Below are 27861 nucleotides of genomic sequence, written 5' to 3' on the forward strand. Positions count from 1 at the left end.
TAGCTGTTGAGCCTCATTTTCTTTGTATTCGACGATTGCGCCAATGGTCGTGGTTCATTTTCTTTACTCTCTTACGTGAACAATGGCATTGCTCGTTGTTCGCAGGTCTTGCTCAGGCCAATTTCCATTGCTTTCCGCCCCAAGGTCTGCATTGTTGCAAGCTGCGGACAATCACAAACCACCCAAAACCCCTTTCTTTTGTCAGTATATCACAACTTGCAGCACAAGATCATTGTCTTCGTGATGTTGCAGACATCGGTCCCTCATGAGGCCATGGACATAAAAGCAGCTCGACTCTCCTCGACTCAATCTTTTCTTTTTCGAAACCTTCCAATCATCATCAACACCAAGACAGCATCTTATCTAACACACACAACAAACATCAACACTCCACTACCCATACTTTCGGACTCTGTAAAGCAAAAAAAACAACAACAACAACAACTTCACCAACCATCAAGATGCCGGGATCCTGCGCAAAGCATGGCAACTTTTCGGGCAACAGCTGCACCTTCTGTGTCGTGATAGACAAGCCCATCAAAAAATCGGGCAGCACCAAGCATCGCCGCGACGTCAGGGGCGGCGACAGCTCCTCGATCATGTCGCAGGGCGGGTGGTGCGCCGTCCACCAGCTGACTTATAGCGGGAAATGCTGCACCTTTTGCATCAACGCCACGTACAGCCCTGAAGACCTGAACCTGCCTAACCCCGAGGTTGCCCTGGCTGCCGTAAAGCAACAGGATCACCTCGAAGGCCTCCGCCATCCCAGCATGATGAACTAAAGGGTTCAGAGGAGGAACTTTTCGACATCGGTGTGCGTCGAGAAGAACAAGGCGAGTGGTCCTAGCCTGAGATCTTCATGTAAGTATCCATCCGTCCTACACCCATATTGACACACAGGGACTTGGAGAACGCAGCAAGGAGGGACAGGCGGCGACAGAAGACAGGATCGAGTTGTTATATAGACAATTCTCTTGTAGTGACTAGAGAAAGGGATATAGAAAATCCAATGGAAAGAATCAGAAAAAAAAAAAAAAGGAAAACGCCCAATAAGTGATATGAGAACCCCTAAATGCACCGTGACACATTCGCCGCCAGTGGCAAGTGATGAAAATAGTTGGCTTTGAAAGCCTAGAGTAAAGGAAATCCACATTGGCCTGAACCAACAATGGCAAAAGCTAAGAGTAATGAAAAGAATGCCAGTCATCACATCATATAAGTAAAGCAGCTAAAATCCAAGAGAGACTCCGTGTACAAAATGGAAGCGCGTGAGCAAATATGCAACAATTTTTGTACCCAATCCCGGTCTCCCACAACCATGAGCGCTGGTTAGTTCGTGGTGACTGGTATGATCCCAAGAGTCTGTTGAATACGTTGTATATACGACTGGGTTGAACAAGTGGAAATAGAAGAGGGTTTGGGGCGTCAGCCAGGTAGCAATGCCACAAGAAGTGTTCTTTAGCAGAACATGTAGCTCTAGACAGTAGATGACACCCTGACATTAAAAGCGTGCGAGGAAAGCGAGTAGTCTGACATGACGATTCAAGACTTGACTACACCCACACCTGGTGGTCTCACAGGTATTTGTATCTCGTCCTCATCAGAGTCAGAGTCGTCTTCGGCCACACACTGGTCAAGCATCTTGTCAATGTCTGCCTCCGATAGTGTTGGCCGGCGTGGTTTGATTGTCGTGCCCAACCCTGCCGGTAGCGTTAGAGGTATCCTCGGTCGTTGAAACTCGACGTGTTCGTTGCCGTTAACGTTGCCATTCACCCTTGCCCCCCTCGGGGTCCCTCGGGACGTGTTTGAAGGCCCGTCTATGTCCATATCGCTCAATGTGCTGGTTGAATGTTCAAATCCGACACGTTTCGCTGGCTGTGAATTCGAAGGTCTGCTAGAAGGTAGTGTCCTCCGAGGTTGTCCACTTGGGAGCGCAGTACGTTGGTTTGGTGCGACTCCTCCGGTCCTGCTTGATATGACAGGTTGAGATGAGCTAGGGAAAGAATGCTTCAGATTTGCAGAGTTTCCTGGGCTGCTCATAAAAAGTAAAGACTCAATCGCGTCTTGCTCGCGGACGTTTTGGTGTGGGGAGAAAATTATGGGGTCAACCATGGGTGTCCTTGCTGTGGCTTGCCTCGGCGTACCGTGTGTGGAGGCAGTTTCAACGGGTGTCCGGGGGCTAGCGGAGACGTAACCATGTGATAGAAAAGCAGGACTAAAGGTTGGGTTCGAGTTTCGACGTGGGTTGATAGATGACAACGATGGCTTTATAGAAACCGGCGGTGCAAGCGATGGTGATGGTTTGAGCAACGGAGGAGACATGGCCGAGTTAGCAGGAGCGTTTTGGCCAGTCGCACGGGTTCCAGTGTGATAAGAGTTTCGCCGATCGTGATTTGAGGCTGTTAACCGCCCACCCGGACGAGTAGGGCTGCGGTTGTCTGTGCCATAGAGTCTAGGACTCGCCGAGGACCCTTGTCTGCCAGGCAGAGTAGATGCAGTTGAATTAGGGGACGCTGCTCGGGATGCCAACGACTCCACCTCGTCTATGCTGTGGGATTCCCAACCGTTGTTGACTTTGACCATGGCATAAGAAAGGCGTGCTTTGAGCTCATGTGAGAGCTACCGATGTATATGCGTTAGCAACTAAACCTCCATGATCGAAATGGTTCCATGCAAAATAAACCAAGCCAGTGGTGCTAACCTCTCCCATCCGACTGCCTGTCGTCGAGGCCATGCTGACGGTGCTCGTGTTCCGCGAGTGCCCTATCCTTGGTGCACCGAAAACTGGAGATGTACTTGAAGAATCCCGGTTAGACGTCGCTACAGCATCTGGGCCCATCCTCTTCCGCTTCAAGCCGGCGCTGACAGGACTCAAGATCATTTCACCATCCGCCGGTAGCTTTTCCCTGGCAGCTGCTAATTGGGAGAGCTGAAGCAGCTGGGAGTCCTGGCTAGATTCCTGCGAGTGGCGCCCATCTCCGTTTGTTCCTCCACTTGTGCCGCCGTCACTATTGCTTGTCGGGGGTGTGAAGACATGCCCATTTGGTTCTGATTCGGCTTTTATAGATGCAGCGGCAGCATTGGTGTTTGGCAGGTTCTGGTGGGTTCCAAAAGATGTAGAATTGGACTGTTCTTGATGTTGTTGAGTTGCATACGACTGACGAGCCTGTGAAGAGTGTGCCGGGCTCTGTTGTGTGTGGTGAGGGTTGCGGGCCACGGGCTGAGTTGACCTGCCTCTCTCGGGCTCGTTCCAATCAAAAACCGACGCTTGCGAACGGTTCTGTTGGTATTGCTGAGATTGTTGAGAATAAGAGCAATGCGTATCTGCATCACTACCTCCACGCAGTGAAGGTAGAGAAAAGATGGATTTGCGGGCCGAGTCGGAGGCGGCGGCAGGCGCAGGCACAGGCGCGTCGGATTGGCCACGGTCGGCGGGCCTGGAGGCACCGTTCATGATTTTGGCCAACCGCGTCGACGGAGAAACCGTCGCCAGAGGCAGGATGGGAAAGCCGAAGAAATGAAGGGTGGTCGGTCGAATCAGGTGGTTGTCGTCGGTTGTTTTGGTGCAATTGAACTGCAGCCTACACGGACATGACTGACCGACTGGAGGGGGGCTCAGGCTTGGGGTCTGGTCCTCGGCGGCGTAGCGTCGCTGCCGGTGGGTGCGGTGGCAGCCAGCAAATAGAAACGCGCTCGGGGCATCAAATATCGCGCAACGCGACTGTTGATTGGAGATTAGGTCCGGCAAGAAACCGAGAACAAGAGACTTTAGGAACAAAGGAGCCAGTGAGCAAGCAAAGAGTAACGGGTTAATCTTCTTTGTCTGGCCTCACCAAATTGGGTTGGGATTTGATTGCGTGGATTTTAGCCGTGGCCGAGTCGAACTGACTGATTGACTGACGCGGTCGCGACGCAACTGAACCCCCTACCCTGTGCACGCTACACTGCACGCTGCACGAGGACACCCCGCAGCGGGTTTGGGGGTTTGCGGGTGGCTTACCTCACGAAATCACGTGTGCCGCCCCGTGATTGCGTAAGCGACCGACCAAGGTACCTAAGGTAACTTTAAGATCTATCCCTCACGTGCAGAGGTACATTCTCTTGAGATCAACGGGTCCACGTGGCTGTGATTATGTGCTACCGAATCTACTTATTCACGGCACTAAACAAGTGATGCCTCCTCTTTCCAAATCGTCAATATTCCATAAAACGAATTTGTCAAAATGGTATCGTATCTTACCAGTAACGCTCAACAAGAAGTAAGGGCCCAACAAAACGAGAAAGAAAACAAAAAGTAGCAAAAAGATGGTAAAAATGGTGTTTGGCAAAATGACGAAATGACATACCACAACAATGATAGTGTACCGTCCAGCCTCCTTTTGTTTCCCACCAACGTTATATACCCAAGCTTGTCAGGCTAGTTTCTACTTACTCCAAACTCAATACACTAGCCCTAGACACATTTTCATCAACTACTTCTCCTTAACCCTACTGGTGCGTTTCTCCCCTGTGTCGACGGTGAGGTACACGAAGACCACCATTTAGGTACGCCGCCGCGCCCAGTGCGATGGCCATCATGATGCACGCCAACAACAAGCTGTACATCATGGCCCTCAGCGATACCGCGCTGTTCTCTTCCCTGAGCTGTTGTCGATAGGCGCGCTCCTGTCTCCGGCGCATCAACAATCGCCGCTGGGTCAGAGTTAGCGGTGTGAACTGTCCAACCTCCTCGGCTTCGCTGGGGCTGTCGTCTGAATCTCCGCAAGTCATGAAATACCAGAGGCGAGAAGATGCACTCCTGTCATGAGTCGCCCCTTGCCGGGCTTGGCGATCGGCTTCGCCCTCCTGTTGTGGGCGAAATGTCCCGTGATTCATCTGCCACTCGTCATCCCAGTACGGTATGAAGTCTGGATCGTTCCATGATTGGCCCGAAGAAGTTGTTTGAGGGCTGTGCTGCGCGCTTGACGCGGTCGTAGAGGAGTCTTCCATGTATGCGCCGTCCTCCTGCGGGGGATCCTCTTGTTCGGTAGGCAAAGTGGCTTCACCGGACGATGCACTGGATTCGGAGCTCTCATCCTCAGAGCTGCTGAAGGAGCTGGAGCTGGAGCTGGAGCTGGAACTAGCTTCAAGAATGGCACCTAACAGAGACATGGATATGCCGCTGCGTCTGCGAGCCCGAATTCTTTGCCGGCCGGGCGCAAGTCCTATTTCAGCTAGCTCATCAGCTAACGTCGAACTAGGCCTTCCGGTCGCCTCTTTTGAGTGGCTGGGTTCCATCACGACTAAGTTGGCATATGCCATAGCGTTACAAGATAACTGCGGGCTTGTAACACTTATTGGCTGGTGTGTTCTCCTTTTATTTTGTAAACTGCAAATGTCCCACTGGGATCTGCTGAGTCTTATGAGCCACAAACTCACTGACAGTCATATCTGCATGTTACAAGCGCCCTTGGTCTGGGTGATCTTTATATCCTTGGATATAAGATACTTCGGTATTTTCCGGGTTTTGCTTCGCTGTATCGGTGACACGGACTCAAATCTCCCGATGCGCACCACCTACGGATATGGAAAATCCTTTCTCACATGCTCAGATAATACAGTCCACAGCAACAGGTTCACAATGTTCGGAGCTCAAACTCGTCGGCGGTATTTCTTTTTCTTTATTTTTTTTCTTGTTTTTCTTTTTTCTTGGAATTCTTTGGCTCAGTGCATCGAGCATCGAGATGTTCTCTTTTTGAATCCAAAAACCTAGACTACTGAACAAAAAAAACTCGTCCTGCATACCGGATGAGCAGACCACCACATTGGCCAAGTATCTTCAAGGGTCCAGCTCGCACGTTGAGCCGGGATGTCATTATCACTCAGAGAAAGCAAAACAGGTCCGTAATAGTCTGGAATCGTCACCTTAAGAAGACTGTTAAAAAATTCGGAATTTGTCTTCATCACCGTCGAGGCTGCCTTAGCCCCCAAAAAGAGTGACCAAATTTCGACCCTCAATGGCTGGAGCAAACCTGTGTTCACATAGCTTCGTCGTGGGGTCTATGACTGCACTGTGCTCACCAGAGCTATTGTTTGTCAATCAGTGAATGGCATCGATCGCCAAGTAGTCGCGATCTTGGACCACGAGCTTCAGTCACACTATTTCCATGGCTAATATACAAATCCATATCCCAGTCAACAGCCCCGGAAAAGCTACTGCTGTGAGTGGACGGTTTCTCCTGGCTGCCAGAGTTACAGAGGCAGGACCTATAGAAGACTATAACTCCTCCATGATGGTGTGTTCACGGCCAATGCACAGATGGGACACGACGTAGGAGGTCCGTGTACTTACAGAGGTATATGTTCAGTTGAAAGAAGGTTCAAGTACTTGTTCCCAGCTACGCTCTCCAGCGAGTGCATACCTATATTATTGGACGAAAAGTAAAGTGTAACCTTTCAAGGCAATCGAAGAATCGAAGATATCAAGATTTCCCATCGCAACACACTAGTTGGCTTTTAAAGCTCCAATTAAACAACAAGATACTGGGTGGTCGACGGAGAAACGCCTAAATGCGGTTCGTCTTTTTGCCTCATTCATCTGAGCATTTCACCCAAGTTTAAATGTGAGTCTAGCCGACTCAAGTCCACAGAACTCTATTTATCCAGAGCATAGTTGACACACCTTGAATTATTGGTCATCACCGACTAAATGCCACCTAAATCGCGGCTCCTACGGTACAGTTAGGAAAACGACTTTCTGAACTTTGGCTGCCACAAATCTTCTGAATCGTTTGACACAGACAATTAAAGACTCAGGAGTGCCCCGAGATGTTCTTGGCCGTGTAAAGCTCCTCCAGATACTTGGTCTCCTCCTCGGTGAGCACCTTTCCCCTGGCGCCAATCGCCTCATCCATACGCTCGACGCTGCTGAACCCTATGATGGGGCTGGCGACCTTGGCGTTGATCCACGCCAGCGCCACCTGGCTCATCTTCCAACCGCGCTTTTCGGCCGTCTCCATGACGCGCTTGATGATGGTCAGGTCGGGCTCGACCGTACCCGTGTGGTTCTGGTCCTGGTCCTTCTCCATCTTGCTCCGCTCCGTGGACCCGAACTCGGACGGCGGTCGCGCCAGGTGTCCGCGGCAGAGCGGGGCCCAGGGGATGAGCCCGACGCCCGTGTCGTCGCAGAAGCGATTCATCTCGCGCTCCTCCTCGCGGTAGAGGAGGTTGTAGTGGTTCTGCATGCTCACAAATTTGGCCCAACCGTTGCGCTCTGCGCAGAATTGCATCCGAGCGAATTGTGTTGCCCTGTTTCGTGCCTGTTAGGGCCCTCTTTCGTAAAATCTAGTGTAAAATGAAAAAAAAAAAAAAAAATTAAAGAAAGAATAAAGTTTTATTCTTTACTCACCACATTGAGCTAGCGCCAATGTACCGCACTTTACCCGACTCGACCAGATCATTGAGCGCCTTCATCGTTTCCTCGATGGGGGTCTTTGGGTCCCAGCGGTGGATCTGGAGCAGGTCAATATAGTTTGTGTCCAGGCGACGCAGCGAGGCCTCGACCTGGTTGAAGATGGCCGCCCTGGACAGCCCAAACTGATTGACATAGTCCTTGGAGGCGGCGATCGCATCGGGCATGAAGAAAGGCCTGACTTCTGGTTGCTCCCCGACGGCCCAGCGACACTTGGTCATGATCACAACCTTCTCCCGCGGGATGTTGTACTTCTTGAGTGCCTTGCCCACGATCTCCTCAGAGACTCCATTGGAGTAGACGTTGGCAGTGTCCCAGGTGTTGAGACCGCGGTCGTAGGCCGCTTTCAGGAGCGGGAGTGCCTGTCAGTCATGTTAGCAATGTTGACATTGGTTTAGATAAAAAGCGACAGTATGAGACTAACCTCATCTTCGGCAATACACCAAGGAAGAGTTCGCTTGTCTCCAAAGGACATGCATCCAAAAATGGGTACTGAGATTGTTAGGCCACTTTTTCCGAGGGTGCGATATTCGCACTTGGAGTTATCTACGGACTCTTGGAGAGCTTTGGGAATTGACGACATTTTGTCTGTAGTGTACTGCAAAGTGACTGTGGTAACGCGTATTATCAATGAAAGCTTGAGTATTTGGTATCACAATAACAACCACCCTAGTAGTTCGAAGCTGGGCAGTCAAGATATATACATGTAGAAAGTCCCTCGATACCTCCAATTACAAGCAGTGGTGCAGCTGTGCGGGGTAATGGGATTATTGGCAAACGGCGGAAGCAAGACTGAGTGTCAAGTCGTTTGCATCATCATCGCGGGGTTAGAGCAACCGATAGCACTAATGGCTCAAGTGCTTTACTAGATATGCAGCATGCCTGCTGCAGCTGGGAACACGGCCCGTATTGATCCCTTGATCCTTGAAACGAAGAATTGAGGTTAGGTGATGGGGGTACCATGGATGCTCTAGCACGGTGTATAGTAGGTAAACACTGTACACCAATCACCTTACTTACCCACGGCGTGTTGATTGAAAATCTACATAGATTGCAAACTCCCCGCATATCCAGAAGCGCTTTGCATTAATGGCTGTTTGTTGTTGTGCCACTGCTGCCCTGGCTAATCCTGGCATAACACGGCATATCCGTACAATGATGGCAGACCAAGAGATTTTGGTGGTGGATTGTATGCTCAGTATCATGACTGTAGCGTGCGGTGGACTACAGATCCATGGCTATCCGCAGTTTGGCTCATCCCTAGTTGAAGCTGCCACTGTTGAGCCACCATGAATTCCTCCATCCAAAATAACATTCTCGTTATCGTCGAGGTCATCTTGGACCCTTCTCCAACGGGATTTCCTATCTTTTCTTCCTTCCAGTTCTGCACCCTTGCCTTTGAGATCATAAACTGGCTTAATCAGGCCCTGCAACAGAGGATTCTTACTGAAGGCTCCTCCCCCAGAGACCCTATTCCCATCAGTCTCTCCCAACGCTGAAAAATCCTGAGCAGCAGAGGCATCTTCTGAAGGGTCTGGACTTGGTGGTCTCTCTGCAGCAACCATCTTCTTGACGATTTTGCCGCCGACCAAATCGATACTGAGAACCTGCTTGCGCTTCTCATAGTCGGGTCGAGCATTCCATTCCATCTCACGCATCAGTTTCTGCTGTCTCTTGAGCTCCTTGGCTCGGTCTTCAGGACTTGCCCACATGCTGCCCGTCATTGTAACATCAAAATCGCTGGCCTCATCACGAACCGTCGTCCGTCGTGCGTTTTGGGCCTGGAAGTTGAGTAGCTTATCGCGATGCTCCCTTGCTTTTGCCTCGGCGGCTGATATTGCCGCCGAAGGGTCCTCACCAGGCCGCGGGCCAAATGCCTCCCTTGGCTTTGAAAATGGCCGTGGAGTGGTCGATACCTCGGCTTTTTTATTGGCCGCCCGGTTCGCTGCCTGCTTCTCCTTGCCCAGCTCATCCCTCAGTTCCCTAATCATGGCCTGCACCTCCCGTGACGACAGCAACGGCGTGCCGCAGAAAGTGCACGGCCCAAGTCCCTCCTTCAAGCAAATGACTTTCCCGCAGCTAAGGCAGTTTGGCGCCGCGCCCTGAAGCGGATGCCTCGTGGCGACGCAGTTGCACCGCCGAGCCTCAATATCATCAGTGGTACTGTTGCCTGCCTTGGTAGGATTGGTGCTGATCTCGAGCGCACGTATCGCAGCATCAAGGTCGGCGACGGCTGTTGATGCGCCGTGCATAGGCGTCCCGCCAGCTATAGACACCTTGGTGGCATTTCCTCCCTTGGAAGCCGGCCCGGGCGTTGACGACCGGCTGCCTGGTGTCGATTTTGATTTTTGCTGCTTCGGGACTGGAAGTAAATCGGATATGAGCGACCCAGCAGCAGACGGCGGTGGCTTTGGCGGTGGAGGAGTCGCAGATTTGACCGGGGGCTGCCTGGACCCTCCAGGTCTTGGAGCAGGGCTAGCGGCGCCGGATGAGGACCGAGTCGAGATGTAATCGTCCTCAACGTTCTTCTTGCTGTATGTAGTGCCAGGAGTGGGCCCGATATTGACGACTTGTCGCGGGGCTGGGGTGTGTAGCGCGCGCTGCTTCTTCTGCTTCGTTGTACGCTGGGGCTTGGGAACGGCATCGATTCCACTTGCACTTGCGTAGCTTTGCGACTGAGACACGGATGATGAGGATGATGCCGCTGGAGCTTTGGGGTCTTTGCGGCGCGAGTTGAAGCTCGAGATGAACTCAATTGCTTGTGGCGAGTCGCCCAGTAGGTTTTTGAAGTGCTCTGCTGCTTCCGGCTTGGAGAGCGTCTGGGCGTATTCAATGACTTGTTGTAGGTCCGAGTCGGGTAAGTCGATCAGTCGCGACAGCTGTATTAGCGACATTGTTCCGATAGCTGGTATGGGTGGAAATGTTGCAGCTTGGGAATGAGGCGCGTGCAGTTACGTTGACTAAATCAACGTGGGTGCATGCAGTTGAGATATCTGACGTTGAAAGACGCTAGGGATGCTTCCACAGCTGGCGATTGTGGTTGTGATTAACCTTAACCCCACTACAGATTTCCTCTGTTCGTTCTGTTGACTCGAACTTGAACCCCGAGATTTTAGACAGGGAACTGATGACGACCTACCCTGTATCAAATTCCGGGCAAGGTTAGTAGTACAATATTGTTATGGATTCGAGTGCAAAATAGGAAAAGCCTGTCGACTTGCAAGTCATTTAAATGGCCGCCGGAACTGAATTGCATGATATCAAATTATATCATTCTGATCAAGTCAAGCTCCTAGTCTAGACTTAGGAGCAGTTCGCGGAATGATCAGAATCAGCCGCTGACACACTAAACCAGGATACCGCTACCCCGGTTCCGCAAGTCGGAACATTCGGGCTGCCAGCCACGGTGGACCCGCCTTGACCCGCTTTGCCCGCGTCACACTCAAAATTTCAACGTTTGTAATTAGAGTACAGATCGCAAGCGCAACCAAAGCCGCCACCTTGCACGGCCAATTTCCAGTCGGTCAATACATGCTCATCACGGCCCTCACCAATCGCCCCGCGCCTCATCACATTATTCAACGGCGTGCTGGGCGCAAACCTTCTTACTGATATTTCGAATACACACCCACCCGCCGAAACCCTCATAGAAACCGACGATTAGGCAGAGCTCGCCATCATGGCGCCTCCGCCTTCACCAGCGCTGGTACGCAGCTCTCAGATCAAGTCGGCAGAGCTGCTGCGGCCACTTCCCTGGTATTCACACGCCTACGTCTGGCCCTTTGCCATAGCATGGCCTGTATTTTTACGGTACTACCTCAGCGTAGACCTCTACGAGAAGCACATTGGCGGTCCAGAGTGGACCTTTGTGTGGCTTGGAACTATCATCACTTTCCAGAGTCTGGCCTGGTTGACCACCAAATGGAGCGTCAATCTGCGTGCTATCTTCACCGCTCGCGCTGTCAAGAGTGTCGACGATGCTGAGCTCATCAAGCTGATCCCGATTGCGAACGCCGGCTCTGCCGACATTTGCAAGATCGAACGCGATCAGGTACAAACCCCACTCAAGCTCCGAGTAATGTAGAGAAAAAGGAAACGATGGCGCTGACAGTTTTGATACAGGTTGGAGGCAAGAACAACACCTCATTCCTTTTCCAGAAGCGTCGGTTTCTTTACGATCCTACCGATAAATGCTTCAAGACTCTCGAGTACGATATTGACGCCGAGCCGAAGCCCAAGATTGAAAAGTTCCAGCTTTCAAAGGGAATCACTTCAGCCACCGAGCTTACCCGAATCGAACAACACTATGGCACCAACACTTTCGATATTCCCGTCCCGTCATTTACCGAACTCTTCCAGGAGCATGCCGTTGCGCCCTTTTTCGTTTTCCAGATCTTCTGCGTCGGCCTGTGGATGCTGGATGACTACTGGTACTACTCTCTGTTCACGCTTGTCATGCTGGTTGCTTTCGAGAGCACTGTGGTCTGGCAGCGACAGCGCACTTTGAACGAGTTCCGCGGCATGAGTCTGAAACCTTACGATATGTGGGTGTACCGCTTGGGTAAATGGGTCGAAGTTCAGAGCGACAAGCTTGTGCCCGGGGATCTTGTGTCTGTCAACCGGTCGAAGGAGGATGGCGGTGTAGCATGCGATATGCTCCTGGTGGAGGGGACTGCCATTGTCAACGAAGCTATGCTTTCTGGAGAAAGTACCCCGCTTCTCAAGGAGTCTATTCAGCTCCGTCCCGGTGATGCCCAGCTCGAACCCGAAGGCTTAGACAAGAACTCGTTCCTCTGGGGTGGCACCAAGGTCTTGCAGATTACCCACGGCACGGCAGATGAGGCAAGGCCCAAGACTGTCTCTGGTGTTCCCCGCCCGCCTGATGATGGAGCCATGGCTATCGTCACCAAGACTGGTTTTGAGACCTCACAGGGTAGCCTTGTTCGCACCATGATTTACTCAACCGAGCGCGTGTCTGCCAACAACGTCGAGGCCCTTCTCTTCATTCTGTTCCTGCTCATCTTTGCGCTGGCCGCTTCTTGGTATGTTTGGGATGAAGGTGTCCGCAAGGATCGCAAGCGGTCGAAGCTGCTCCTGGACTGTATCCTCATCGTCACCAGCGTTGTTCCCCCAGAGCTGCCTATGGAACTTAGTCTGGCTGTCAACACCAGCTTGGCGGCCCTTGCCAAGTTTGCCATCTTTTGCACGGAGCCTTTCCGCATCCCCTTTGCCGGACGAATCGATGTCGCTTGCTTTGACAAGACTGGCACTCTTACAGGAGAGGATTTGGTGGTGGAGGGTATCGCTGGTCTAGGACTTGGTAATTCCGGCACCGACACACCGCGCGAGTCTGATGGAGCTCACAGCAACATGACTCCTGTTCACTCTGCTGGCATCGAGACAACACTTGTTCTGGCCACTGCACACGCCCTGGTCAAGCTTGACGAAGGCGATATTGTGGGTGATCCCATGGAGAAGGCTACCCTCGCCGCCCTGGGATGGGGTCTCGCCAAGAACGATGTCCTTACTCACAAACCGAACGTTGCGACCAACGGAGGTGTCACGGGTACCGTACAAATCAAGCGCCGCTTCCAGTTCTCGTCAGCTCTTAAGCGTCAAAGCTCAGTTGCAACCGTACATGGCAGAGACAAGACTGGGCGTAAATTGCAGGGTACTTTTGTCGGAGTCAAGGGTGCTCCAGAGACCATCATGAAGATGCTGGTGACCGTCCCTACTGATTACGAAGAGACCTACAAATATTTCACTCGTCGTGGATCCCGTGTCTTGGCTCTGGCCTACAAGCAACTTACCACCGATAGCGAGCTTGGTGCTGCCAGGATCAACGATCTTAAGAGGGAGTCTGTTGAGTCTGAGCTCACCTTTGCCGGATTCCTCGTATTGCACTGTCCATTGAAGGATGACGCCAAACAGGCTGTACAGATGCTCAACGAAAGTAGCCACCGTGTTGTCATGATCACTGGTGACAACCCTCTGACGGCTGTACATGTTGCTCGAGAGGTCGAAATTGTAGACCGCGATGTTTTGATCCTGGATGCCCCCGAGCATAACGAGGGAGGCGACAAACTCGTCTGGCATAGCGTCGATGATAAGATTCACTTTGATGCCGACCCGACCAAGCCTATTGACTCGAGTGTATTGAAGAACAACGACATTTGCGTGACGGGTTACGCATTGGCCAAGTACAAGGATCAGCCAGGCTTCAAGCAACTTCTTCGCTACACCTGGGTATACGCACGTGTCTCACCCAAGCAAAAGGAGGAGATCCTACTTGGTTTGAAGGATATGGGCTACTACACTCTGATGGCTGGTGATGGTACGAACGATGTTGGAGCATTGAAGCAGGCTCACATTGGTGTCGCTCTTCTCAACGGTACCCCGCAGGATCTGCAGCGAATTGCCGAGTTCTCAAGAAACGAGAAGATGAAGCAAATGTACCAGAAGCAGGTCGACTTGATGGCGCGGTTTAACCAGCCAACGCCCCCGGTGCCCGTCATGATTGCCCATCTGTACCCTCCCGGCCCGACAAACCCTCACTACATGAAGGCTATGGAACGCGAGGCCAAGAACAAGGGTGTTACCGTCGAGGAGCTAATCAAGGCTAGCGGTCATCCGACGGAAACCATCACCTCTGCAGGCGCTCGGGAGCTTCTCAAGAGTGAATCCAACCAGAACCTCGGCCCAGCTGCCAAGAAGGCTGCTGGTCTGGCCGACAAGCTCACTGCTCAGATGATGGAGAGTGAACTGGACGATGGTGAGCCGCCGTCTCTGAAGCTAGGTGACGCTTCGGTCGCTGCCCCTTTTACCAGCAAGCTTCGTAACGTCATCGCCATACCCAACATTATTCGTCAAGGTCGTTGCACTCTGGTTGCTACAATCCAGATGTACAAGATTCTCGCACTCAACTGCCTCATCACTGCTTACAGTCTCAGTGTACTCTATCTCGAGGGTATCAAGTTTGGTGACGGTCAGTACACTATTAGCGGTATGCTGATGAGCGTTTGCTTCCTGTCCATCTCCCGTGCTCGCTCCGTCGAGGGTCTCTCCAAAGAACGACCTCAGCCAAACATTTTCAACTTTTACATCATTGGTTCGATTCTTGGCCAGTTCGCTGTGCACATCTTTACTCTTATCTACATTGCCCGGTTCTGTGATAAGATCGCACCGTAAGTTTTTCTGTCCTTTTTGTTGACAGGAAATTGAGACTAATAAATATTATAGGCGTACCGAGTCGGTTGATCTCGAAGCAGAATTCTCCCCTTCGCTACTCAACAGTGCCGTCTACCTGCTCCAGCTCATCCAGCAAATCAGTACATTTGCCATCAACTACCAAGGCCGACCTTTCCGCGAGTCAATCTCGGAGAACCGCGGCATGTACTGGGGTATCATTGGAGTCAGCGGTATTGCTTTCGCTTGTTCGACCGAGATTCTTCCTGAACTGAACGAACAGATGAAGCTCGTTCCTTTTACTGCCGAGTTTCGTCAGACCCTGACTGGCATTATGGTTCTTGATTACGCCGCCTGCTGGATCATTGAGGTGGTCTTCAAATACCTGTTTAGCGATCTGAAGGCCCGCGACATTGCGGAGCGCAGACCCGATCAGCTGGAGAGGGAGAGAGTGCGAAAGGAGGCGGAGCTAAAGATTAAGATGGAGGAGGATGACAGGAAGAGAATCCAAGAGGTGGAGGAGTACGAACGCAAGATGGAGGCTAAGAAGAGGGAGTTGGCGGAGAGGTGGGGTGTGCAACTTCCTGAAAGGGGACAGCCTGCTGCGGCAAGGTAGAGTGATTGTTCCGAGTATGATATATATTCGGCATGTCAAGATTCGTAGCTCTTAGATGGACTACTCAGCCCGGGAGGCTGAACCCTGTACCTTAATGTCAGCATTTTAGTAACATAAAATCGAAATGCTAGTTTTGGTGTTAGCAAATTAATCGGAGAAGTGTATGTCTGCTGTTTCACATGGTTCTTTTCTGTAGCCGGTCGAATAAATCGGCAGACTAGCAAAGAAGGACAATTGTGATATACATGAACAATGCAGCCTACAAACTCAATTGTCTCAATTGTCGGTCGACCGGACAAAGGGGTGTCGATTTTGTTACATAAGCTCCAGATCAACTATGACCGAATGTCGTCCCAGTCAGACCCACTACCGAGGTCCGTGCAGCTTTGCTCCACTGTGGAGTAACAACAAGCTGGCTGGAAGCTACGGCTGGGACCGGGCAACGAGCGGTTGTTTCCAAGGTTGATTGGATTTAATTTTTCTCTTGGCTGGGCGGAAAGTTCTTGTCATCTTGGAAAAAATTGACGGTTGACCAACTTCAACTCAAGCTTCATCCTTCAATTGATTTTTTTTTTCTTACCAGCATCAATCCATTTAGTTCACACATAATCTATTCAAGATGTTTGCTGCATCAAGGATCCAGACCCGTGCCTTTTCGGCTGCGGCGCGCAACGTACGTACATGGAAAACGCCTTGACTACCACTGCTACCAGCTACCTTTGAACGTCTGGATGCGCATCAGATGCTGGCATCTCCAATACCTATGCAGCTTATTCCTCGTGGCCAGTAGCTAACATGGTAAACAACAGCTCTCCAAGGTCACCGTTCTCGGTGCCGCCGGTGGTATCGGTCAGCCTCTTTCCCTTCTCCTCAAGCTCAACCCCAGGGTTACTGAGCTTGCGCTTTACGACATCCGTGGAGGACCCGGTGTCGCCGCCGACATCTCGCACATCAACACCAAGTCCAACGTCAAGGGCTACGACCCCACGCCTTCCGGACTTGCCGCCGCCCTCAAGGGCTCCGAGGTGGTCCTCATCCCCGCCGGTGTCCCCCGTAAGCCCGGCATGACCCGTGACGACCTTTTCAACACCAACGCCTCCATCGTCCGCGACCTGGCCAAGGCCTGCGCCGAGTCCTGCCCCGAGGCCAACATTCTGGTCATCAGCAACCCCGTCAACTCGACCGTCCCCATCTGCGCCGAGGTCTTCAAGGCTCGTGGTGTCTACAACCCCAAGCGCCTCTTTGGTGTCACCACCCTTGACGTCGTCCGTGCCTCGCGCTTCGTCTCTGAGATCAAGGGCACCGACCCCAAGGATGAGAACATCACCGTTGTTGGTGGCCACTCTGGTGTGACCATCGTTCCCCTCTTCAGCCAGAGCAACCACCCCGACCTGTCCTCCAACGACCAGCTCGTCAACCGTGTTCAGTTCGGTGGTGATGAGGTCGTCAAGGCCAAGGACGGTGCCGGCTCCGCCACCCTCTCCATGGCCATGGCCGGTGCCCGCATGGCCGAGTCGGTCCTGCGCGCCGCCCAGGGTGAGAAGGGTGTCATCGAGCCCACCTTTGTCGACTCGCCCCTCTACAAGGACCAGGGTATCGAGTTCTTCAGCTCAAAGGTCGAGCTTGGCCCCAACGGTGTCGAGAAGATCCTGCCTCTGGGTGAGATTGACGCCAACGAGCAGAAGCTGCTCGACGCCTGCCTGGGTGACCTGAAGAAGAACATTGACAAGGGTGTTGCCTTTGTCGCCTCCAACCCGGGCAAATAAATGCATCATCCGTAGGGCTCGCTGAGTGTTGACTTTTTTTTAATGGTCGGCGGGTTTGGGGTGAGTTGTGTTGAATATGACAGAGGGATGCACATGGATGTCCGGTCGGCTCCAAAACAGCAGATAGACGCTCACGTCGTGTACCATAAATTATGATTCTTCTGTTATTGTTTGCTTGTCGTCATTATTGCGCCTTGCCCTTGTGATGTGTTTGGTGATATTGGGGTCATTAATGTCAAATTATGTGGTGTCGTGTCGAACCGAACGAGCATGACAATGTTGAAATTTTCCGGCTTTTTTTCTTGCTCATTTTTTTCCCACCCAATATTCTCCATCGAGTCCACGTGGCCCTTTGTGCGCTTTCATCTGGCTCAATCCAAGCTGCTTTCGTTGGTCTCTTACGACGCTAGTCACTGACGAGCGGCTTAACGTTGAAAGGTTTATTAACATCCCACCCAGTTTGGCTAATCATCCTGGCGCATATCTTACAACAAGCCCCTTCTCTTTACTGTACAATCATTTGGCCTGTCTCCATCGTACTCTACCAAGTTCTCCCTGGGTATCCAGCGCGCGACCAATTCCATACAAGGTGCTGGAAGAAATTTAACTATGACTGTCCGAGGATTAAAGCAATCTACCCCTCGAACATCAAACCATACTTCCGCCTCGTTCCGAGACGGAGATCAAATCATCCCACCATTATATCTGTCATATACCAAGGTCTCTCGCCTCGGAACAATCGTAGGCTTTTTCCGCGCCGCCTTGTGCATTGAACGCCTTGCGAGGAAAGACTTGCGTATACTTTGGCGAAGCTTTCTGTGATATTGTCAGCAGGGAGCTCCTTAATTTTTTCTTGACTGCAAAATACATACGACGGCTTGGACCTTGGACCCCCAGATGTCCCGTACAACTCGGCGCAGACCTCACAGTCCAAATTATCTCTATACGGAGCCAACCTATCTGCTTCAGGCAGGTTTAGCGGCGTCTCCATCCACACGGGTGCGCCCTTGCCCATGGTAAGCAGGACCTCGAGGCTGCTGTGGGCCATGCGCCGATGCCACAGACGCATCCAGCTCAGGACGGCCTCGTCAAAAGGCGGCGGTGGCAGCGGTGGCGGCGGCGGTGGTCTCGTCCGCGCCATCTCGACCGGCTGCAGCGTTATGTCGGGAAGGGCCTCCGGGTCCCATTGGCGGGGCCTCGGCTGGCGCCTCGGGCTGCTGCCGGCCTGGGCGATGCGGCCGCCCCAGACCTTGAGCCAGCTTAGAACCAGCCGGAATGCCGTCCTGAATGGGTTTTCTTCTGGGAAAAAGGCCATTTCTTTCGTGGATGAGAGATGGGGAGGATTCGGTTTCGCCCTTCTTTGCTGCGTGGGTGAAGATGGGATTCTTTTTGGAGGGGGGGGACGTGGTTTGCGTTGTTTTTTTACGCTAATCAAATCGGGTTGAGCGGCTTTCCCGTCGATTGTTCCGGATGCATGGTTGGCTGTTATTTTTGATCCCCCTGGATCAGGTTGCCACGAGGGAGGGCACTTTGCAGACTTGGATCCTATCATCGTCCCAAGTTTCTGGGAGCTTGTCTACGCTTCTAGGCCTGCCGAAATTGGTGTCGCCTCCCGGGTCATGAGATTGCCAAGGTTTGACGCTAGAAACTTTGCGGAATCGAATCCCCCCGGTCGACACCCTGTTTTTATTTTGTCCAATTCCTTGGTTTGACGGCTGAGCCGGAAGTACAGGTGCTGACTTTGACTTGTATCAGCCAACACCGGAACAGTGGGGGAAACGAGCAATTTGTAAATCGTATTAGTGCTTGGTTTATTGGTTTATGAGTTGTAGGTAGATTACATGCGAGTTAGTAAGATCTAAAAAGGGAACGAAAGATTGAATGATGGATTGGATTGTCTAGAATCTTGAGCAAGATGTGGGAGTGTGAGGATCGCCAGGATTAGAGAAGCTATTGTAACGACTCTAATAGGGTACATGTGAGTATACCTCGTACTACCTACTCATAGTACATAGACAATAATCTATTCTCTGATTTTGATGTATGAGCATTGTCAATCTCATTAATAGGACGAGTCAGGAAAGTGCTGGGCCTTGGTCTGTACTACTCGTAGTATAGGCCTACTTAGTGAGACGAAGATGTTGATATTCTACAGTGCAATTCTGGAAGATGACGGTCTTTTTTTTCTTATACATTGCAGTAATCCGAAAATAGTGAGCTGAAGCTACTGCATGCATTTCTACGACCTAATGCAATGATATACTGCATACAAAATAAACCATAATGAAGAAATCGGCTTTTTTATAAACCCAGACCTACCAAAGGATGAACTATTTGCCAAGACCTGTGGAAGAAAGCCAAGCTGTCTGGAATACTGCGAATATCAAGCGTGCTTACTTACTATGAACATGAGTATCAATTTCCCCTCACACTTACACACCAAAAAAGTACCCCTTACCATCACCCACCACCCACCACCCAACTCACATTATTATTTTCCACTCCAGACCCAACCTCTGCCTCTCCCATACAATTTACCATTCTAGCAGCCGTATAAACATCCCAGCAAATCCCATTCAGCAAAAAAAAAAAAAGGCCTGCTGGAACACCCCACGCCCAACCATCGCCACCACCAAAAAGATATCGCTGATTCGGCCCAGGCTCGAACTGAGGACCTACAGTGTAACATTGTACAGTGAATTGTACAGTTTGTTAGACTGTTGTGATTAACCAACTACACCACCGAACCGCTTTGTTATTTGTTGAAGAAAGAAAGTGCTGTTGAAGATTATGATCGGGGCGTTGGTGTGCGGGATTTTAGACGAGATGATGGCTTGTGGGAGCCCCTGACTTTTGATATTGGGACAAGTGGGGCTGGTGGGTCCATGGGAAGGAAGCTAGTACACCGTTAGCTCCAACAGTGAAAAACTTTGACGGTCTAGGCTGGAGCTGAGTCGCACGAGACCGGCAACACCGGAGAATGTTGGGCCGGTGCTACATGTACAGTCTACAATACGTAAAGGCAGGATGCAAAAGTGAGAAAGAGTGTCGTCGGTTTAAAAATCAGCAAGCTGTTTGAGATGTGGGTAGGCAGAAGGTGGAAACTCATATCAGATGTACCCAGGTATATCGTATTGTTTATTGTATACGAGACAATGTCCACCTACCAGGCTTGCCAGGTGTGCCAGGCTCCGTCGGGAAATGGAGTGTCACACAACCGTACGATTCATCCGAGTTGGCTATGCGAACTACCGTCCGGAGGTCCGCTTACATGTACTTTCTCCTAAAAATCTTCCATCACATATTTACCGGTACAGCCAGACAAGTCAAAGCGGTTAGTCTTCGGATAGGGGTCCAGGAGCTTCTTAGTCATTACAGTGTGTAAACCCTAATTGAACGACACTATTCCGGTGTGCCGATTATATACTGGTTAGAGAGTAACCAATATATTTGCAACCGTATGTAAGGTTCATCAAGTTTGGAAACGGAATTCTTTTTAAAAGTAACTTTTTATCGTATTAGCAATCGGCTGGGTGGTGGGATGCGCAATTGGTGCGCTATTAAATATACACCTCGCACAGTTACAGGATCAGCGTACTAACTCCGCAGTGCCCCTCCCCACCCGCATATGCACCACATCCAACACAATACTCCGTACCACGACCATAATGTTCCACAACCTACGCCCCCTAATTTTCCCACAAAACATTTACCTGGTTGGGAAAAGAATTTCTTTGGGCATCTCTCGTAATATTCCAAACTAACATAGCCGAGAATGCGAGGGGATGTCCAAGTATAAGCACATATCAAAAATATTACCTTAATCCATTGCCGCACGTATTCCAATATGAGACGTGGCAAAAGAGTATTGTGAAGAATGTAAGCTGGAGACACCAAGAATCGAACTCGGGACCTCTTCCAATGTTGCAAACACCAGCTGTGATACAGACTGGCTTTGCTAAGGAAGCATTATACCACTAAACCATATCCCCTGAGCTTATCTCGTTCGGTTGAAAATCGATGAAAATGGTGGGGTTATAAAGTCGAACACAAAGCCACAGTTTCTTCAAGACAGCGTGCAAAAAGGTACACGACTGAGTACGGACTTTAACTAACCAGATAGTCAAATTCACGGTGCCATTAAGTGTATAAGCATTGTAAAATTGCAAGACTAGGCGTGCACCATTGGGTTTGGTAGGGGATATGAGACTGCACTGTCTCTGTACATATATTGAAACTCATCTGATACTGGGTCTAATACTAGAACTAGACTAATTGCCGTCAAGGTATGGTACATGGTATCTTGAGCTCTTGACAAATATGATTCTGGACGTCACTTTGTACTTTTACTTGGACCACAGTACAGCTAACCTCTTCTCTGATTGCAAGGCGACTACTATGCTACCAATATAAACTATGGAAACTTCTAATAATCAAGTGCATTATCCATAAAAATCATTTTACCAGACGACTAAATGCAACTTACCAGCAAAGTCCATCATCGGCATAGGCATCGCTGATCAAATAAAATACATTTACTCCTCTCTATGGTAACCTATCACCGACATATGCATTTTCGCCTCCAACACTCACAATGAACAGCGATGGAGAACCTGCATTGACCTTGCCAGACTGATCAGCCCCTCCATCCGGCTGAACATCATCATACGCAAACGCATAACCCTTCCCATCCAGGTTCACCTCGTGCACAATGCGAGCATAGTGATTCGCTGGATCCCGCTTGTAAAAAGTGCACGGATCAGATGGGTGGTGTTCTGCGTCCATGACCGCCGCCCGCGCAAACGCAGCAGCCAACCTCGGGATGATGGCATTGCGTTTTGCCGACGGCCCCGTCGTAAAAGGCCCGCTGTTGCAGCCTAGAATGTCTGCCGTAGTGGGCTTCTTGAACTTTTCACCCCCAATCTCCAACTCATCCGACTCGGTAATCGCCCCCGGCAGGACACCATGCGCGGCCTGAGTGTTGATCTTCATCTGACAGTTGTTGTTGCAGTGATACTTTTTCCACGCCTCCTCCACTAGCGGTTCAAAGTAGCCGTTAAAGTTTGCGCGCACCGCGTTTCCGTGCATCGGGCTCAGGGCACGTAGAGGCCGACCCTTGCTCGACACGATGAGCTTATCCCACGGCTTCCCGTCCTTTTCCTTTTGGGCGCGGAGGCCATCGCAGACCTTTTCCAGCCCGTCACTCGGCATCCCTGACACGTGCTGCACGCCGTTGCCATCCTGCAGGGTGAGGGCGATGGGTAGACGCGGCACAAAGTCGACGTAGCTGATGTTGGCAAATAGCTGGTCGTTGTTGAGGGTGAATTCGGCAAATGAAAAGTCGATGTTGCGATTCGGGTCGCTTGGGTTGAGGACCGACGGCTCAACAAGGGCGGGCCCGGGCGGGTTCAATAGGAAGGTGAGCTTTCCCTCCCGGCTGAACCAGATGCGCCCGCCAGCCATCTGAGGGATTTTGACCGTCACTGTATTTCCGGGCGGACCCAGAGGGATGGCGCAGTCCTCCGTGAGCGGGCTAAGGATCTTGCGCGGCTCCTCAGGATAGTAGAGATCCTGGCCGTTGGCCTTGAGGAGAACACGAGCGTTGTTCTTTTGCAATGCCAATCCGGTAATGTAGGCGTACACCTCGCTTGAGGATGTCTGGTTCTGAAGTTGGATTTCTAGTGATGAAGGCATTTCGAACGTCTTGCAACTGACAGAGCTGACAGACAGATCCAGATTTGGCGAAGACGGCAATGACCAAATCGACAGCAAGATAATTGAGAGAGGCCAATACCAACAAACTTGATGGTAAAAAGACGTCAGGTGATGGCATATAAATGACGACGCTGCCAGCAAATGATCGAGTTACGCTCCAATAGAGATTGAACAGAAAAGAAATATGAGCGTGATTCCAGGAAGCTTTAGCAAACCTGTTCAGAACGACATGCCGCTGCCACGGCGCATGCTTTCGAAAGCCATGTCAAGGTGCGTCATTCGATCCACAATAGCTAAGCTTGGTATGACAAAGTCCCTTCCAAAGATTCATGACTTTTCTGTCTCTAGGTAGGAAGGAAATAAAGCACACAAGAAGAGTTGAGAATCTCGAACCCCACCGAGTAAGAACAAAGCGATAGAATTTCGCAAGGGAAAGAAAAAGGACAATGGAGGCTTTTGGCTTTAGGAAGAAAAAAAAAGGCCAGGAGCCTATCGTTGCGTTGATATCGTATGAGAGCATCATGTGGCGGCAAGGTTCAATCAGTTGACAACTTGGAGTCTTGGACATACGGAGTACCTGCAACAAGCAACAAGGACGATCAAGAAGCAGGCTTGCACACACAAACAGCAGACAAAGTGACCAGAAATACCAGTTGGCAAGCAAACAGTTCAACATAGGTAATTTCAATGCGATAGATCGGAAAAAAAAAACCCCCCAAACCCAAGCTTTAGGTCTTGTTGGAACTACCCGGTAAAGACAAACGCGAAGCGCCAGGTACGCCCCAAAAGTCACTAATTGTGACCAATGATTCGCATCCTCTTGGTGGGGTCATGAATTTTGGTGGGGTATCTATGCCGCACGCAAAATGCAGTTTGCTCTAGCAAATGTCGGTGCGTCATGCCCGTTGAAACACGGCGGTGGACGGACGCCGACCGATTTTGCACCTTTTCCCGGCGCCTGAACTCAAACGTGACATGGACGGACATACATTAACGACATCTTGAAGAGACGTGTGTTGTTTGCCAAGCGGATCGCGACCAACTCGAAAGCTCATACCTCTTCCACTCTGACTGCTTACAGCTATCCACTTGATCAACTCCATAACGACACAGTCTGCGACACTGACCGCCATCTGTCAAGACGCGATCAACCCCACACCACCGAATTGCACGCTCCCCAGACTTCAATTGACGACTCACGGTCGTTTACCTCCACCGACGGGGCGAGGGTGCTCGCCCGAAGCACAGCTGCAAGCCCAGTCCCTGAAAGACTCGAATAGCGGGCTACAGATTTGAATTTCAAAACCAGGCCGCCGACGTGTATTTCGGACGTGCCCTGGGCATAAACCCACTCGAAATGACCTCAATTCTGACGCCGCGGCAGGCTGAAGAACTGTAAGTAGCGTCAATCGATTCGTCTGCGCCCTTCTTGGTTTGGTACAGCAACGACGCAAACCAACAGCAAACATACATGCTTAGCCAAGTACTGAAAAGTCGCCATGGACTAGGCACAAAGCAATAATAGCATATCTTTCGGCAAACAACCTGTCAAACTCGGCCACAGCTCTGAGAACAGAGCTTGGATTAGCTGAAGATGTCTTTGATGCCGCTACAGCAAAGAAATATGAAGGGTTGATCGAGAAGAAATGGACCAGTGTGGTCCGCTTGCAAAAAAAGGCATGCCTTCCATCCCCTGAGCTGGCCTCTCACCTGGCTAACCTCTTCTTCAGATAATGGATCTCGAATCGAGAAACAACGCCCTCCAGAGCGAGCTCGACAATGCAACCCCTCTATCTCTAGCCAAACGCAACACCGATCCTACTGCATGGCTTCCCGCGCCGCGACCACGATACTCACTCGAATCGCATCAAAACACCATAAACTGTATCGCATTCCACCCAGTCTACTCTTCCATCGCATCTGGCTCCGACGACTGCACAATAAAGATTTGGGATTGGGAGCTGGGCGAGCTAGAAAGAACCATCAAGAGTCACACGAGACCCGTCCTTGATGTTGATTTTGGTGGCCCCCGGGGAGGCATCTTGTTGGCATCTTGCAGTTCGGATCTTACAATCAAGTTGTGGGACCCCTCAGACGACTACAAAAACATTCGCACACTTCCGGGTCACGACCATAGTGTCAGCGCGATCCGGTTCATGCCAAGTGGTGCTTCCGGAGCTGCCATGTCTGGCAACTTACTAGTCAGCGCAAGTCGCGACATGACACTCAAAATTTGGGACGTCTCGACGGGTTTCTGCCTAAAGACGATCAGGGGACATACTGCTTGGATTCGTGATGTGTACCCATCCCTCGACGGCCGTTATCTACTCTCCACAGGAGACGACTCCACAGTCAGGTTATGGGATCTTTCGGTCACCAACCCAGAAAACAGACTGACTATGATTGGCCACGATCATTACGTCGAGTGCTGTGCACTAGCACCTCCAAGCTCATACCCCTTCTTCTCACGACTTGCTGGCTTAAAGAAGCCGCCAGCTGCCAGCAGCACTGCCGAGTTCATGGCATCAGGATCACGCGACAAGACTATAAAACTCTGGGACGCACGCGGGACCTTGCTCAAGACTCTTATTGGCCATGACAATTGGGTACGCGCACTCGTCTTCCACCCGGGCGGTCGTTACCTTTTATCTGTATCAGACGATAAGACATTAAGGTGCTGGGATCTGGAACAGGATGGCAAGTGCGTCAAGACTATTGGAGATGTTCACGAACGATTTGTTACTTGCCTGCGGTGGGCACCGGGCGTCGTTATGGATGCGCCTGCGGAAGCAGATGGACAGTCGAATGGAACACCACGGAAGAAGACCGAAGCGGCCCCTGCCGTTCGTATTCGGTGTGTCATTGCGACGGGCAGTGTCGACATGAAGCTGCGCATATTTGCAAACTGAGCAGTCTGCTCATAACATAGACTTGCAATACTCAAACAAATGACAACATGGGACAAGACAACAAAAGAAACCGGGCACAGGCGGGTGCGCCCAATGTCTCGACTGAGGGGATTTGGGATGTAAGAGCACAGACTAGAGCTTGTACGTCTTCTACAGCTTTCTTGCATACTGCCTATTGCGCGTATAGATTACTAGATGGCTGATGGGCCGGTCCTTATCAAGACGCTTCATGATTATATGACAGAATCAGATAGATACCCGGTATTTAATCATGAGCTTCCAAGACTGAGCTAGTAGAATCTAGCTATACCAGCTTTGCAGTGCTACTTTACGTCACATCCAGTCCTCCATTGGCAGTGAGAAAGTCAAAATCTACACCGAACTGTGCTTGGTTGACGGAGCGCAGATATAGGCCACGATATCCCCGAACAGGAACCTTTTTGCCCTGTGATTGATCCCGCTCGGTCTTTGTTTCAGTTCTCGAGAGAATTCTTTGTTGTATCTCCTCGCCACTGACGTCGAGCTGCAGAAGCCTGTTTTCTACATCGCACAGAATCATATCGCCGTTTTGTACAATACCAAACACGCTGTCTGGCAGCACCGACTCGGGTGAGATGTGAAGTACCACGCTCCCGCCCGCAGTCCCACTCATCCGTCCATCGCTCAGCCGTAGCATGTCGGACACCCCTTGCGCGGCCAACTTTCGCGGGATAGGGATCAAGCCCGCCTCTGGCATGCCTGGATTCCCAACCGGACCGATTCCCTGCAGCACGAGGACGCTGTCCGCAGTCACTTCAAGCTCCGGATCGTCGATCCGGGCTGCCATGTCGGCACTGTTGGCAAAAACGACCGCGGGACCGCGGTGGCGCAGGAGTCTACGGTCTTTGGACGCCGAGGCCTTGATCACGGCCCCTCCAGGCGCGATGTTACCTCGCAGGACGGCCAGGGACGATGCAGGATATAGCGGATCTGCCAGTGGTCGGATGATCTGCCTCATGAACGGGAACTCGCGGGTCATGGGCTCGGCGTCGAGAACCTCGCCTAGCGTTCGTCCGTCAATGGTCGCGGCGCCGAGGCGCAGAAGCGGCCGGAGCGTGTGGAGCAGGGCAAGCATCCCGCCGGCGTTGTGGAAATCGGTCAGGTAGTTGTCTCCGCTTGGCTTCAGGTCGACGAGCAGTGGTGTCTCGCGGCCAATGTCGTCGAATGTCTTTAGAGTGATTAGCCCCTGGATCTGAGGATGGCGGTTGGCGATGGCGAGCAGGTGAACCACGGCATTGGTGGAGCCGCCGATGGCCTGCAGGACGGTGATGGCATTATGGAACGAATCGACGGTCAGCAGCCCCTGTGGAGTTCTGTTGGTGGCAGCAGCGGCGACTGCGTTCCGCCCTGTCTCCTCGGCGATGCGGATCCGGGCTGACGATACTGCCGGGGCGCTAGCCCCTTTCAGCGGCATGAAGCCTAGGGCGGCTGTGACACAGGCCATGGTGCTCGCTGTTCCCATGACGCCACATGTCCCTCCAGTCGGGGCGAGCTCCTCGTTGATCGCGGCGATCTCCTCGATATCTATAGTCCCAGCCCGATAGGCAGCCCAGCTGCTGCGACAGTCTGTACATGCGCCAACTCGCGCCCCTCTATGGCTCCCCGGCATCATGGGGCCCGTAACCAGCGGCAGCACGGGCTTGTCGGCCGATATCCCACCCATGAGCTGGGCAGGGACGGTCTTGTCGCAACCCCCAACGGCTATGCAGGCGTCGAGCGGTTGGGCGCGGATCATCTCCTCGGTGTCGATGCTCATCAGGTTCCGGAGGAACATGCTGGTCGGGCTGGCGAAGCTCTCGTGGACGCTAATGGTCGGGAACTCGACCGCCAGCCCACCGGCCAGGTGCACTCCTCTCTTTGCCGCCTCGATCAGCTGCGGGACGTTGGCGTGGCAAGGGTTCAGGCCCGAGTGCGTGTTGATGATGCCCACGATGGGACGGGAGAGCGCGTCGTCACCGTACCCGAGCGCTTTGATAAACACCTTGCGCAGGAACAGCGCAAAGTGCGGATCGCCATATCCTGGGAGCCCGCGCCGGAGGCCGTGGGCTGATGGACCTGCCGCGAGGGGGCGAGTGAGGTCGTAATCGGCCAGTAGGGATGGGGTTGAGGGGTGGTCAACTGCCCCTGCTGGGGGTTCGGGGTCATGGGATTGTTCTTCTGCCATTTTGCTGACAGGTTCTT

The 27861-nt window shown here is 51.7% G+C and overlaps 14 protein-coding genes across 14 annotated transcripts; 7 read left to right on the top strand and 7 right to left on the bottom strand.

The window, feature by feature from the left end:
- Window positions 1-461: 461 nt before the first annotated feature.
- Window positions 462-782, top strand: PgNI_11202 (uncharacterized protein; the record flags this gene model as incomplete). The annotated part of the gene is made up of 1 exon (XM_031131174.1): window positions 462-782. One exon carries the CDS (start codon window positions 462-464, stop codon window positions 780-782), a length of 321 nt encoding a protein of 106 aa, XP_030976869.1.
- Window positions 783-933: 151 nt separating this feature from the next.
- Window positions 934-3857, bottom strand: PgNI_11203 (uncharacterized protein). The gene is made up of 2 exons (XM_031131175.1): window positions 2702-3857; window positions 934-2619 (listed from the first exon to the last, which is right to left on the bottom strand). Exons 1-2 carry the CDS (start codon window positions 3452-3454, stop codon window positions 1543-1545), a joined length of 1830 nt encoding a protein of 609 aa, XP_030977024.1. The 5' UTR covers window positions 3455-3857; the 3' UTR covers window positions 934-1542.
- Window positions 3858-4488: 631 nt separating this feature from the next.
- On the bottom strand, window positions 4489-5277 carry PgNI_11204 (uncharacterized protein; the record flags this gene model as incomplete). The annotated part of the gene is made up of 1 exon (XM_031131176.1): window positions 4489-5277. One exon carries the CDS (start codon window positions 5275-5277, stop codon window positions 4489-4491), a length of 789 nt encoding a protein of 262 aa, XP_030977023.1.
- Window positions 4860-5457, top strand: PgNI_11205 (uncharacterized protein; the record flags this gene model as incomplete). Its single annotated transcript, XM_031131177.1, has 3 exons — window positions 4860-4893; window positions 5082-5343; window positions 5445-5457. Coding segments are annotated over 3 exons (309 nt in total), but the record flags the coding sequence as incomplete, so codon positions are not given.
- An 815-nt stretch (window positions 5458-6272) lies between these two features.
- Window positions 6273-6549, top strand: PgNI_11206 (uncharacterized protein; the record flags this gene model as incomplete). The annotated part of the gene is made up of 2 exons (XM_031131178.1): window positions 6273-6310; window positions 6378-6549. 2 exons carry the CDS (start codon window positions 6273-6275, stop codon window positions 6547-6549), a joined length of 210 nt encoding a protein of 69 aa, XP_030977021.1.
- Window positions 6550-6590: 41 nt separating this feature from the next.
- Window positions 6591-8122, bottom strand: PgNI_11207 (uncharacterized protein). The gene is made up of 3 exons (XM_031131179.1): window positions 7875-8122; window positions 7388-7812; window positions 6591-7287 (listed from the first exon to the last, which is right to left on the bottom strand). Exons 1-3 carry the CDS (start codon window positions 8031-8033, stop codon window positions 6792-6794), a joined length of 1080 nt encoding a protein of 359 aa, XP_030977020.1. The 5' UTR covers window positions 8034-8122; the 3' UTR covers window positions 6591-6791.
- Window positions 8123-8688: 566 nt separating this feature from the next.
- Window positions 8689-10344, bottom strand: PgNI_11208 (uncharacterized protein; the record flags this gene model as incomplete). Its single annotated transcript, XM_031131180.1, has 1 exon — window positions 8689-10344. One exon carries the CDS (start codon window positions 10342-10344, stop codon window positions 8689-8691), a length of 1656 nt encoding a protein of 551 aa, XP_030977029.1.
- A 605-nt stretch (window positions 10345-10949) lies between these two features.
- Window positions 10950-15466, top strand: PgNI_11209 (uncharacterized protein). Its single transcript, XM_031131181.1, has 3 exons — window positions 10950-11501; window positions 11573-14634; window positions 14690-15466. Exons 1-3 carry the CDS (start codon window positions 11130-11132, stop codon window positions 15249-15251), a joined length of 3996 nt encoding a protein of 1331 aa, XP_030977028.1. The 5' UTR covers window positions 10950-11129; the 3' UTR covers window positions 15252-15466.
- A 252-nt stretch (window positions 15467-15718) lies between these two features.
- On the top strand, window positions 15719-17606 carry PgNI_11210 (uncharacterized protein). Its single transcript, XM_031131182.1, has 2 exons — window positions 15719-15924; window positions 16061-17606. Exons 1-2 carry the CDS (start codon window positions 15871-15873, stop codon window positions 17015-17017), a joined length of 1011 nt encoding a protein of 336 aa, XP_030976812.1. The 5' UTR covers window positions 15719-15870; the 3' UTR covers window positions 17018-17606.
- A 94-nt stretch (window positions 17607-17700) lies between these two features.
- On the bottom strand, window positions 17701-18332 carry PgNI_11211 (uncharacterized protein; the record flags this gene model as incomplete). The annotated part of the gene is made up of 2 exons (XM_031131183.1): window positions 17701-17833; window positions 17890-18332. The coding sequence occupies 2 exons, from the start codon at window positions 18330-18332 to the stop codon at window positions 17701-17703; spliced, it is 576 nt and encodes a 191-aa protein (XP_030976813.1).
- A 3230-nt stretch (window positions 18333-21562) lies between these two features.
- PgNI_11212 (uncharacterized protein) lies at window positions 21563-22711 on the bottom strand (the record flags this gene model as incomplete). Its single annotated transcript, XM_031131184.1, has 1 exon — window positions 21563-22711. One exon carries the CDS (start codon window positions 22709-22711, stop codon window positions 21563-21565), a length of 1149 nt encoding a protein of 382 aa, XP_030976984.1.
- An 887-nt stretch (window positions 22712-23598) lies between these two features.
- On the top strand, window positions 23599-24028 carry PgNI_11213 (uncharacterized protein; the record flags this gene model as incomplete). Its single annotated transcript, XM_031131185.1, has 2 exons — window positions 23599-23623; window positions 23814-24028. 2 exons carry the CDS (start codon window positions 23599-23601, stop codon window positions 24026-24028), a joined length of 240 nt encoding a protein of 79 aa, XP_030976985.1.
- A 61-nt stretch (window positions 24029-24089) lies between these two features.
- PgNI_11214 (uncharacterized protein) lies at window positions 24090-25641 on the top strand (the record flags this gene model as incomplete). The annotated part of the gene is made up of 3 exons (XM_031131186.1): window positions 24090-24127; window positions 24217-24391; window positions 24463-25641. The coding sequence occupies 3 exons, from the start codon at window positions 24090-24092 to the stop codon at window positions 25639-25641; spliced, it is 1392 nt and encodes a 463-aa protein (XP_030976814.1).
- A 328-nt stretch (window positions 25642-25969) lies between these two features.
- Window positions 25970-27844, bottom strand: PgNI_11215 (uncharacterized protein; the record flags this gene model as incomplete). The annotated part of the gene is made up of 1 exon (XM_031131187.1): window positions 25970-27844. One exon carries the CDS (start codon window positions 27842-27844, stop codon window positions 25970-25972), a length of 1875 nt encoding a protein of 624 aa, XP_030976815.1.
- Between the last annotated feature and the right edge of the window lie 17 nt (window positions 27845-27861).

The sequence above is a fragment of the Pyricularia grisea genome, chromosome VI, assembly GCF_004355905.1.
Source record: "Pyricularia grisea strain NI907 chromosome VI, whole genome shotgun sequence".
In the NCBI taxonomy this organism is placed as follows: domain Eukaryota; kingdom Fungi; phylum Ascomycota; class Sordariomycetes; order Magnaporthales; family Pyriculariaceae; genus Pyricularia; species Pyricularia grisea.

Excerpts from the sequence above, each read along its gene's own strand:
- PgNI_11203 (XM_031131175.1), bottom strand. The coding sequence starts at position 3,454 with ATGAACGGTGCCTCCAGGCCCGCCGACCGTGGCCAATCCGACGCGCCT. Across the intron at positions 2,620-2,701 it reads CAGGCAGTCGGATGGGAGAG|CTCTCACATGAGCTCAAAGC; the intron begins GTTAGCACCACT and ends ATACATCGGTAG.
- PgNI_11207 (XM_031131179.1), bottom strand. The coding sequence starts at position 8,033 with ATGTCGTCAATTCCCAAAGCTCTCCAAGAGTCCGTAGATAACTCCAAG. Across the intron at positions 7,813-7,874 it reads GGTGTATTGCCGAAGATGAG|GCACTCCCGCTCCTGAAAGC; the intron begins GTTAGTCTCATA and ends CATGACTGACAG. Across the intron at positions 7,288-7,387 it reads ATTGGCGCTAGCTCAATGTG|GGCAACACAATTCGCTCGGA; the intron begins GTGAGTAAAGAA and ends GGCACGAAACAG.
- PgNI_11209 (XM_031131181.1), top strand. The coding sequence starts at position 11,130 with ATGGCGCCTCCGCCTTCACCAGCGCTGGTACGCAGCTCTCAGATCAAG. Across the intron at positions 11,502-11,572 it reads GCAAGATCGAACGCGATCAG|GTTGGAGGCAAGAACAACAC; the intron begins GTACAAACCCCA and ends GTTTTGATACAG. Across the intron at positions 14,635-14,689 it reads TTCTGTGATAAGATCGCACC|GCGTACCGAGTCGGTTGATC; the intron begins GTAAGTTTTTCT and ends TAAATATTATAG.
- PgNI_11210 (XM_031131182.1), top strand. The coding sequence starts at position 15,871 with ATGTTTGCTGCATCAAGGATCCAGACCCGTGCCTTTTCGGCTGCGGCG. Across the intron at positions 15,925-16,060 it reads TTTCGGCTGCGGCGCGCAAC|CTCTCCAAGGTCACCGTTCT; the intron begins GTACGTACATGG and ends GGTAAACAACAG.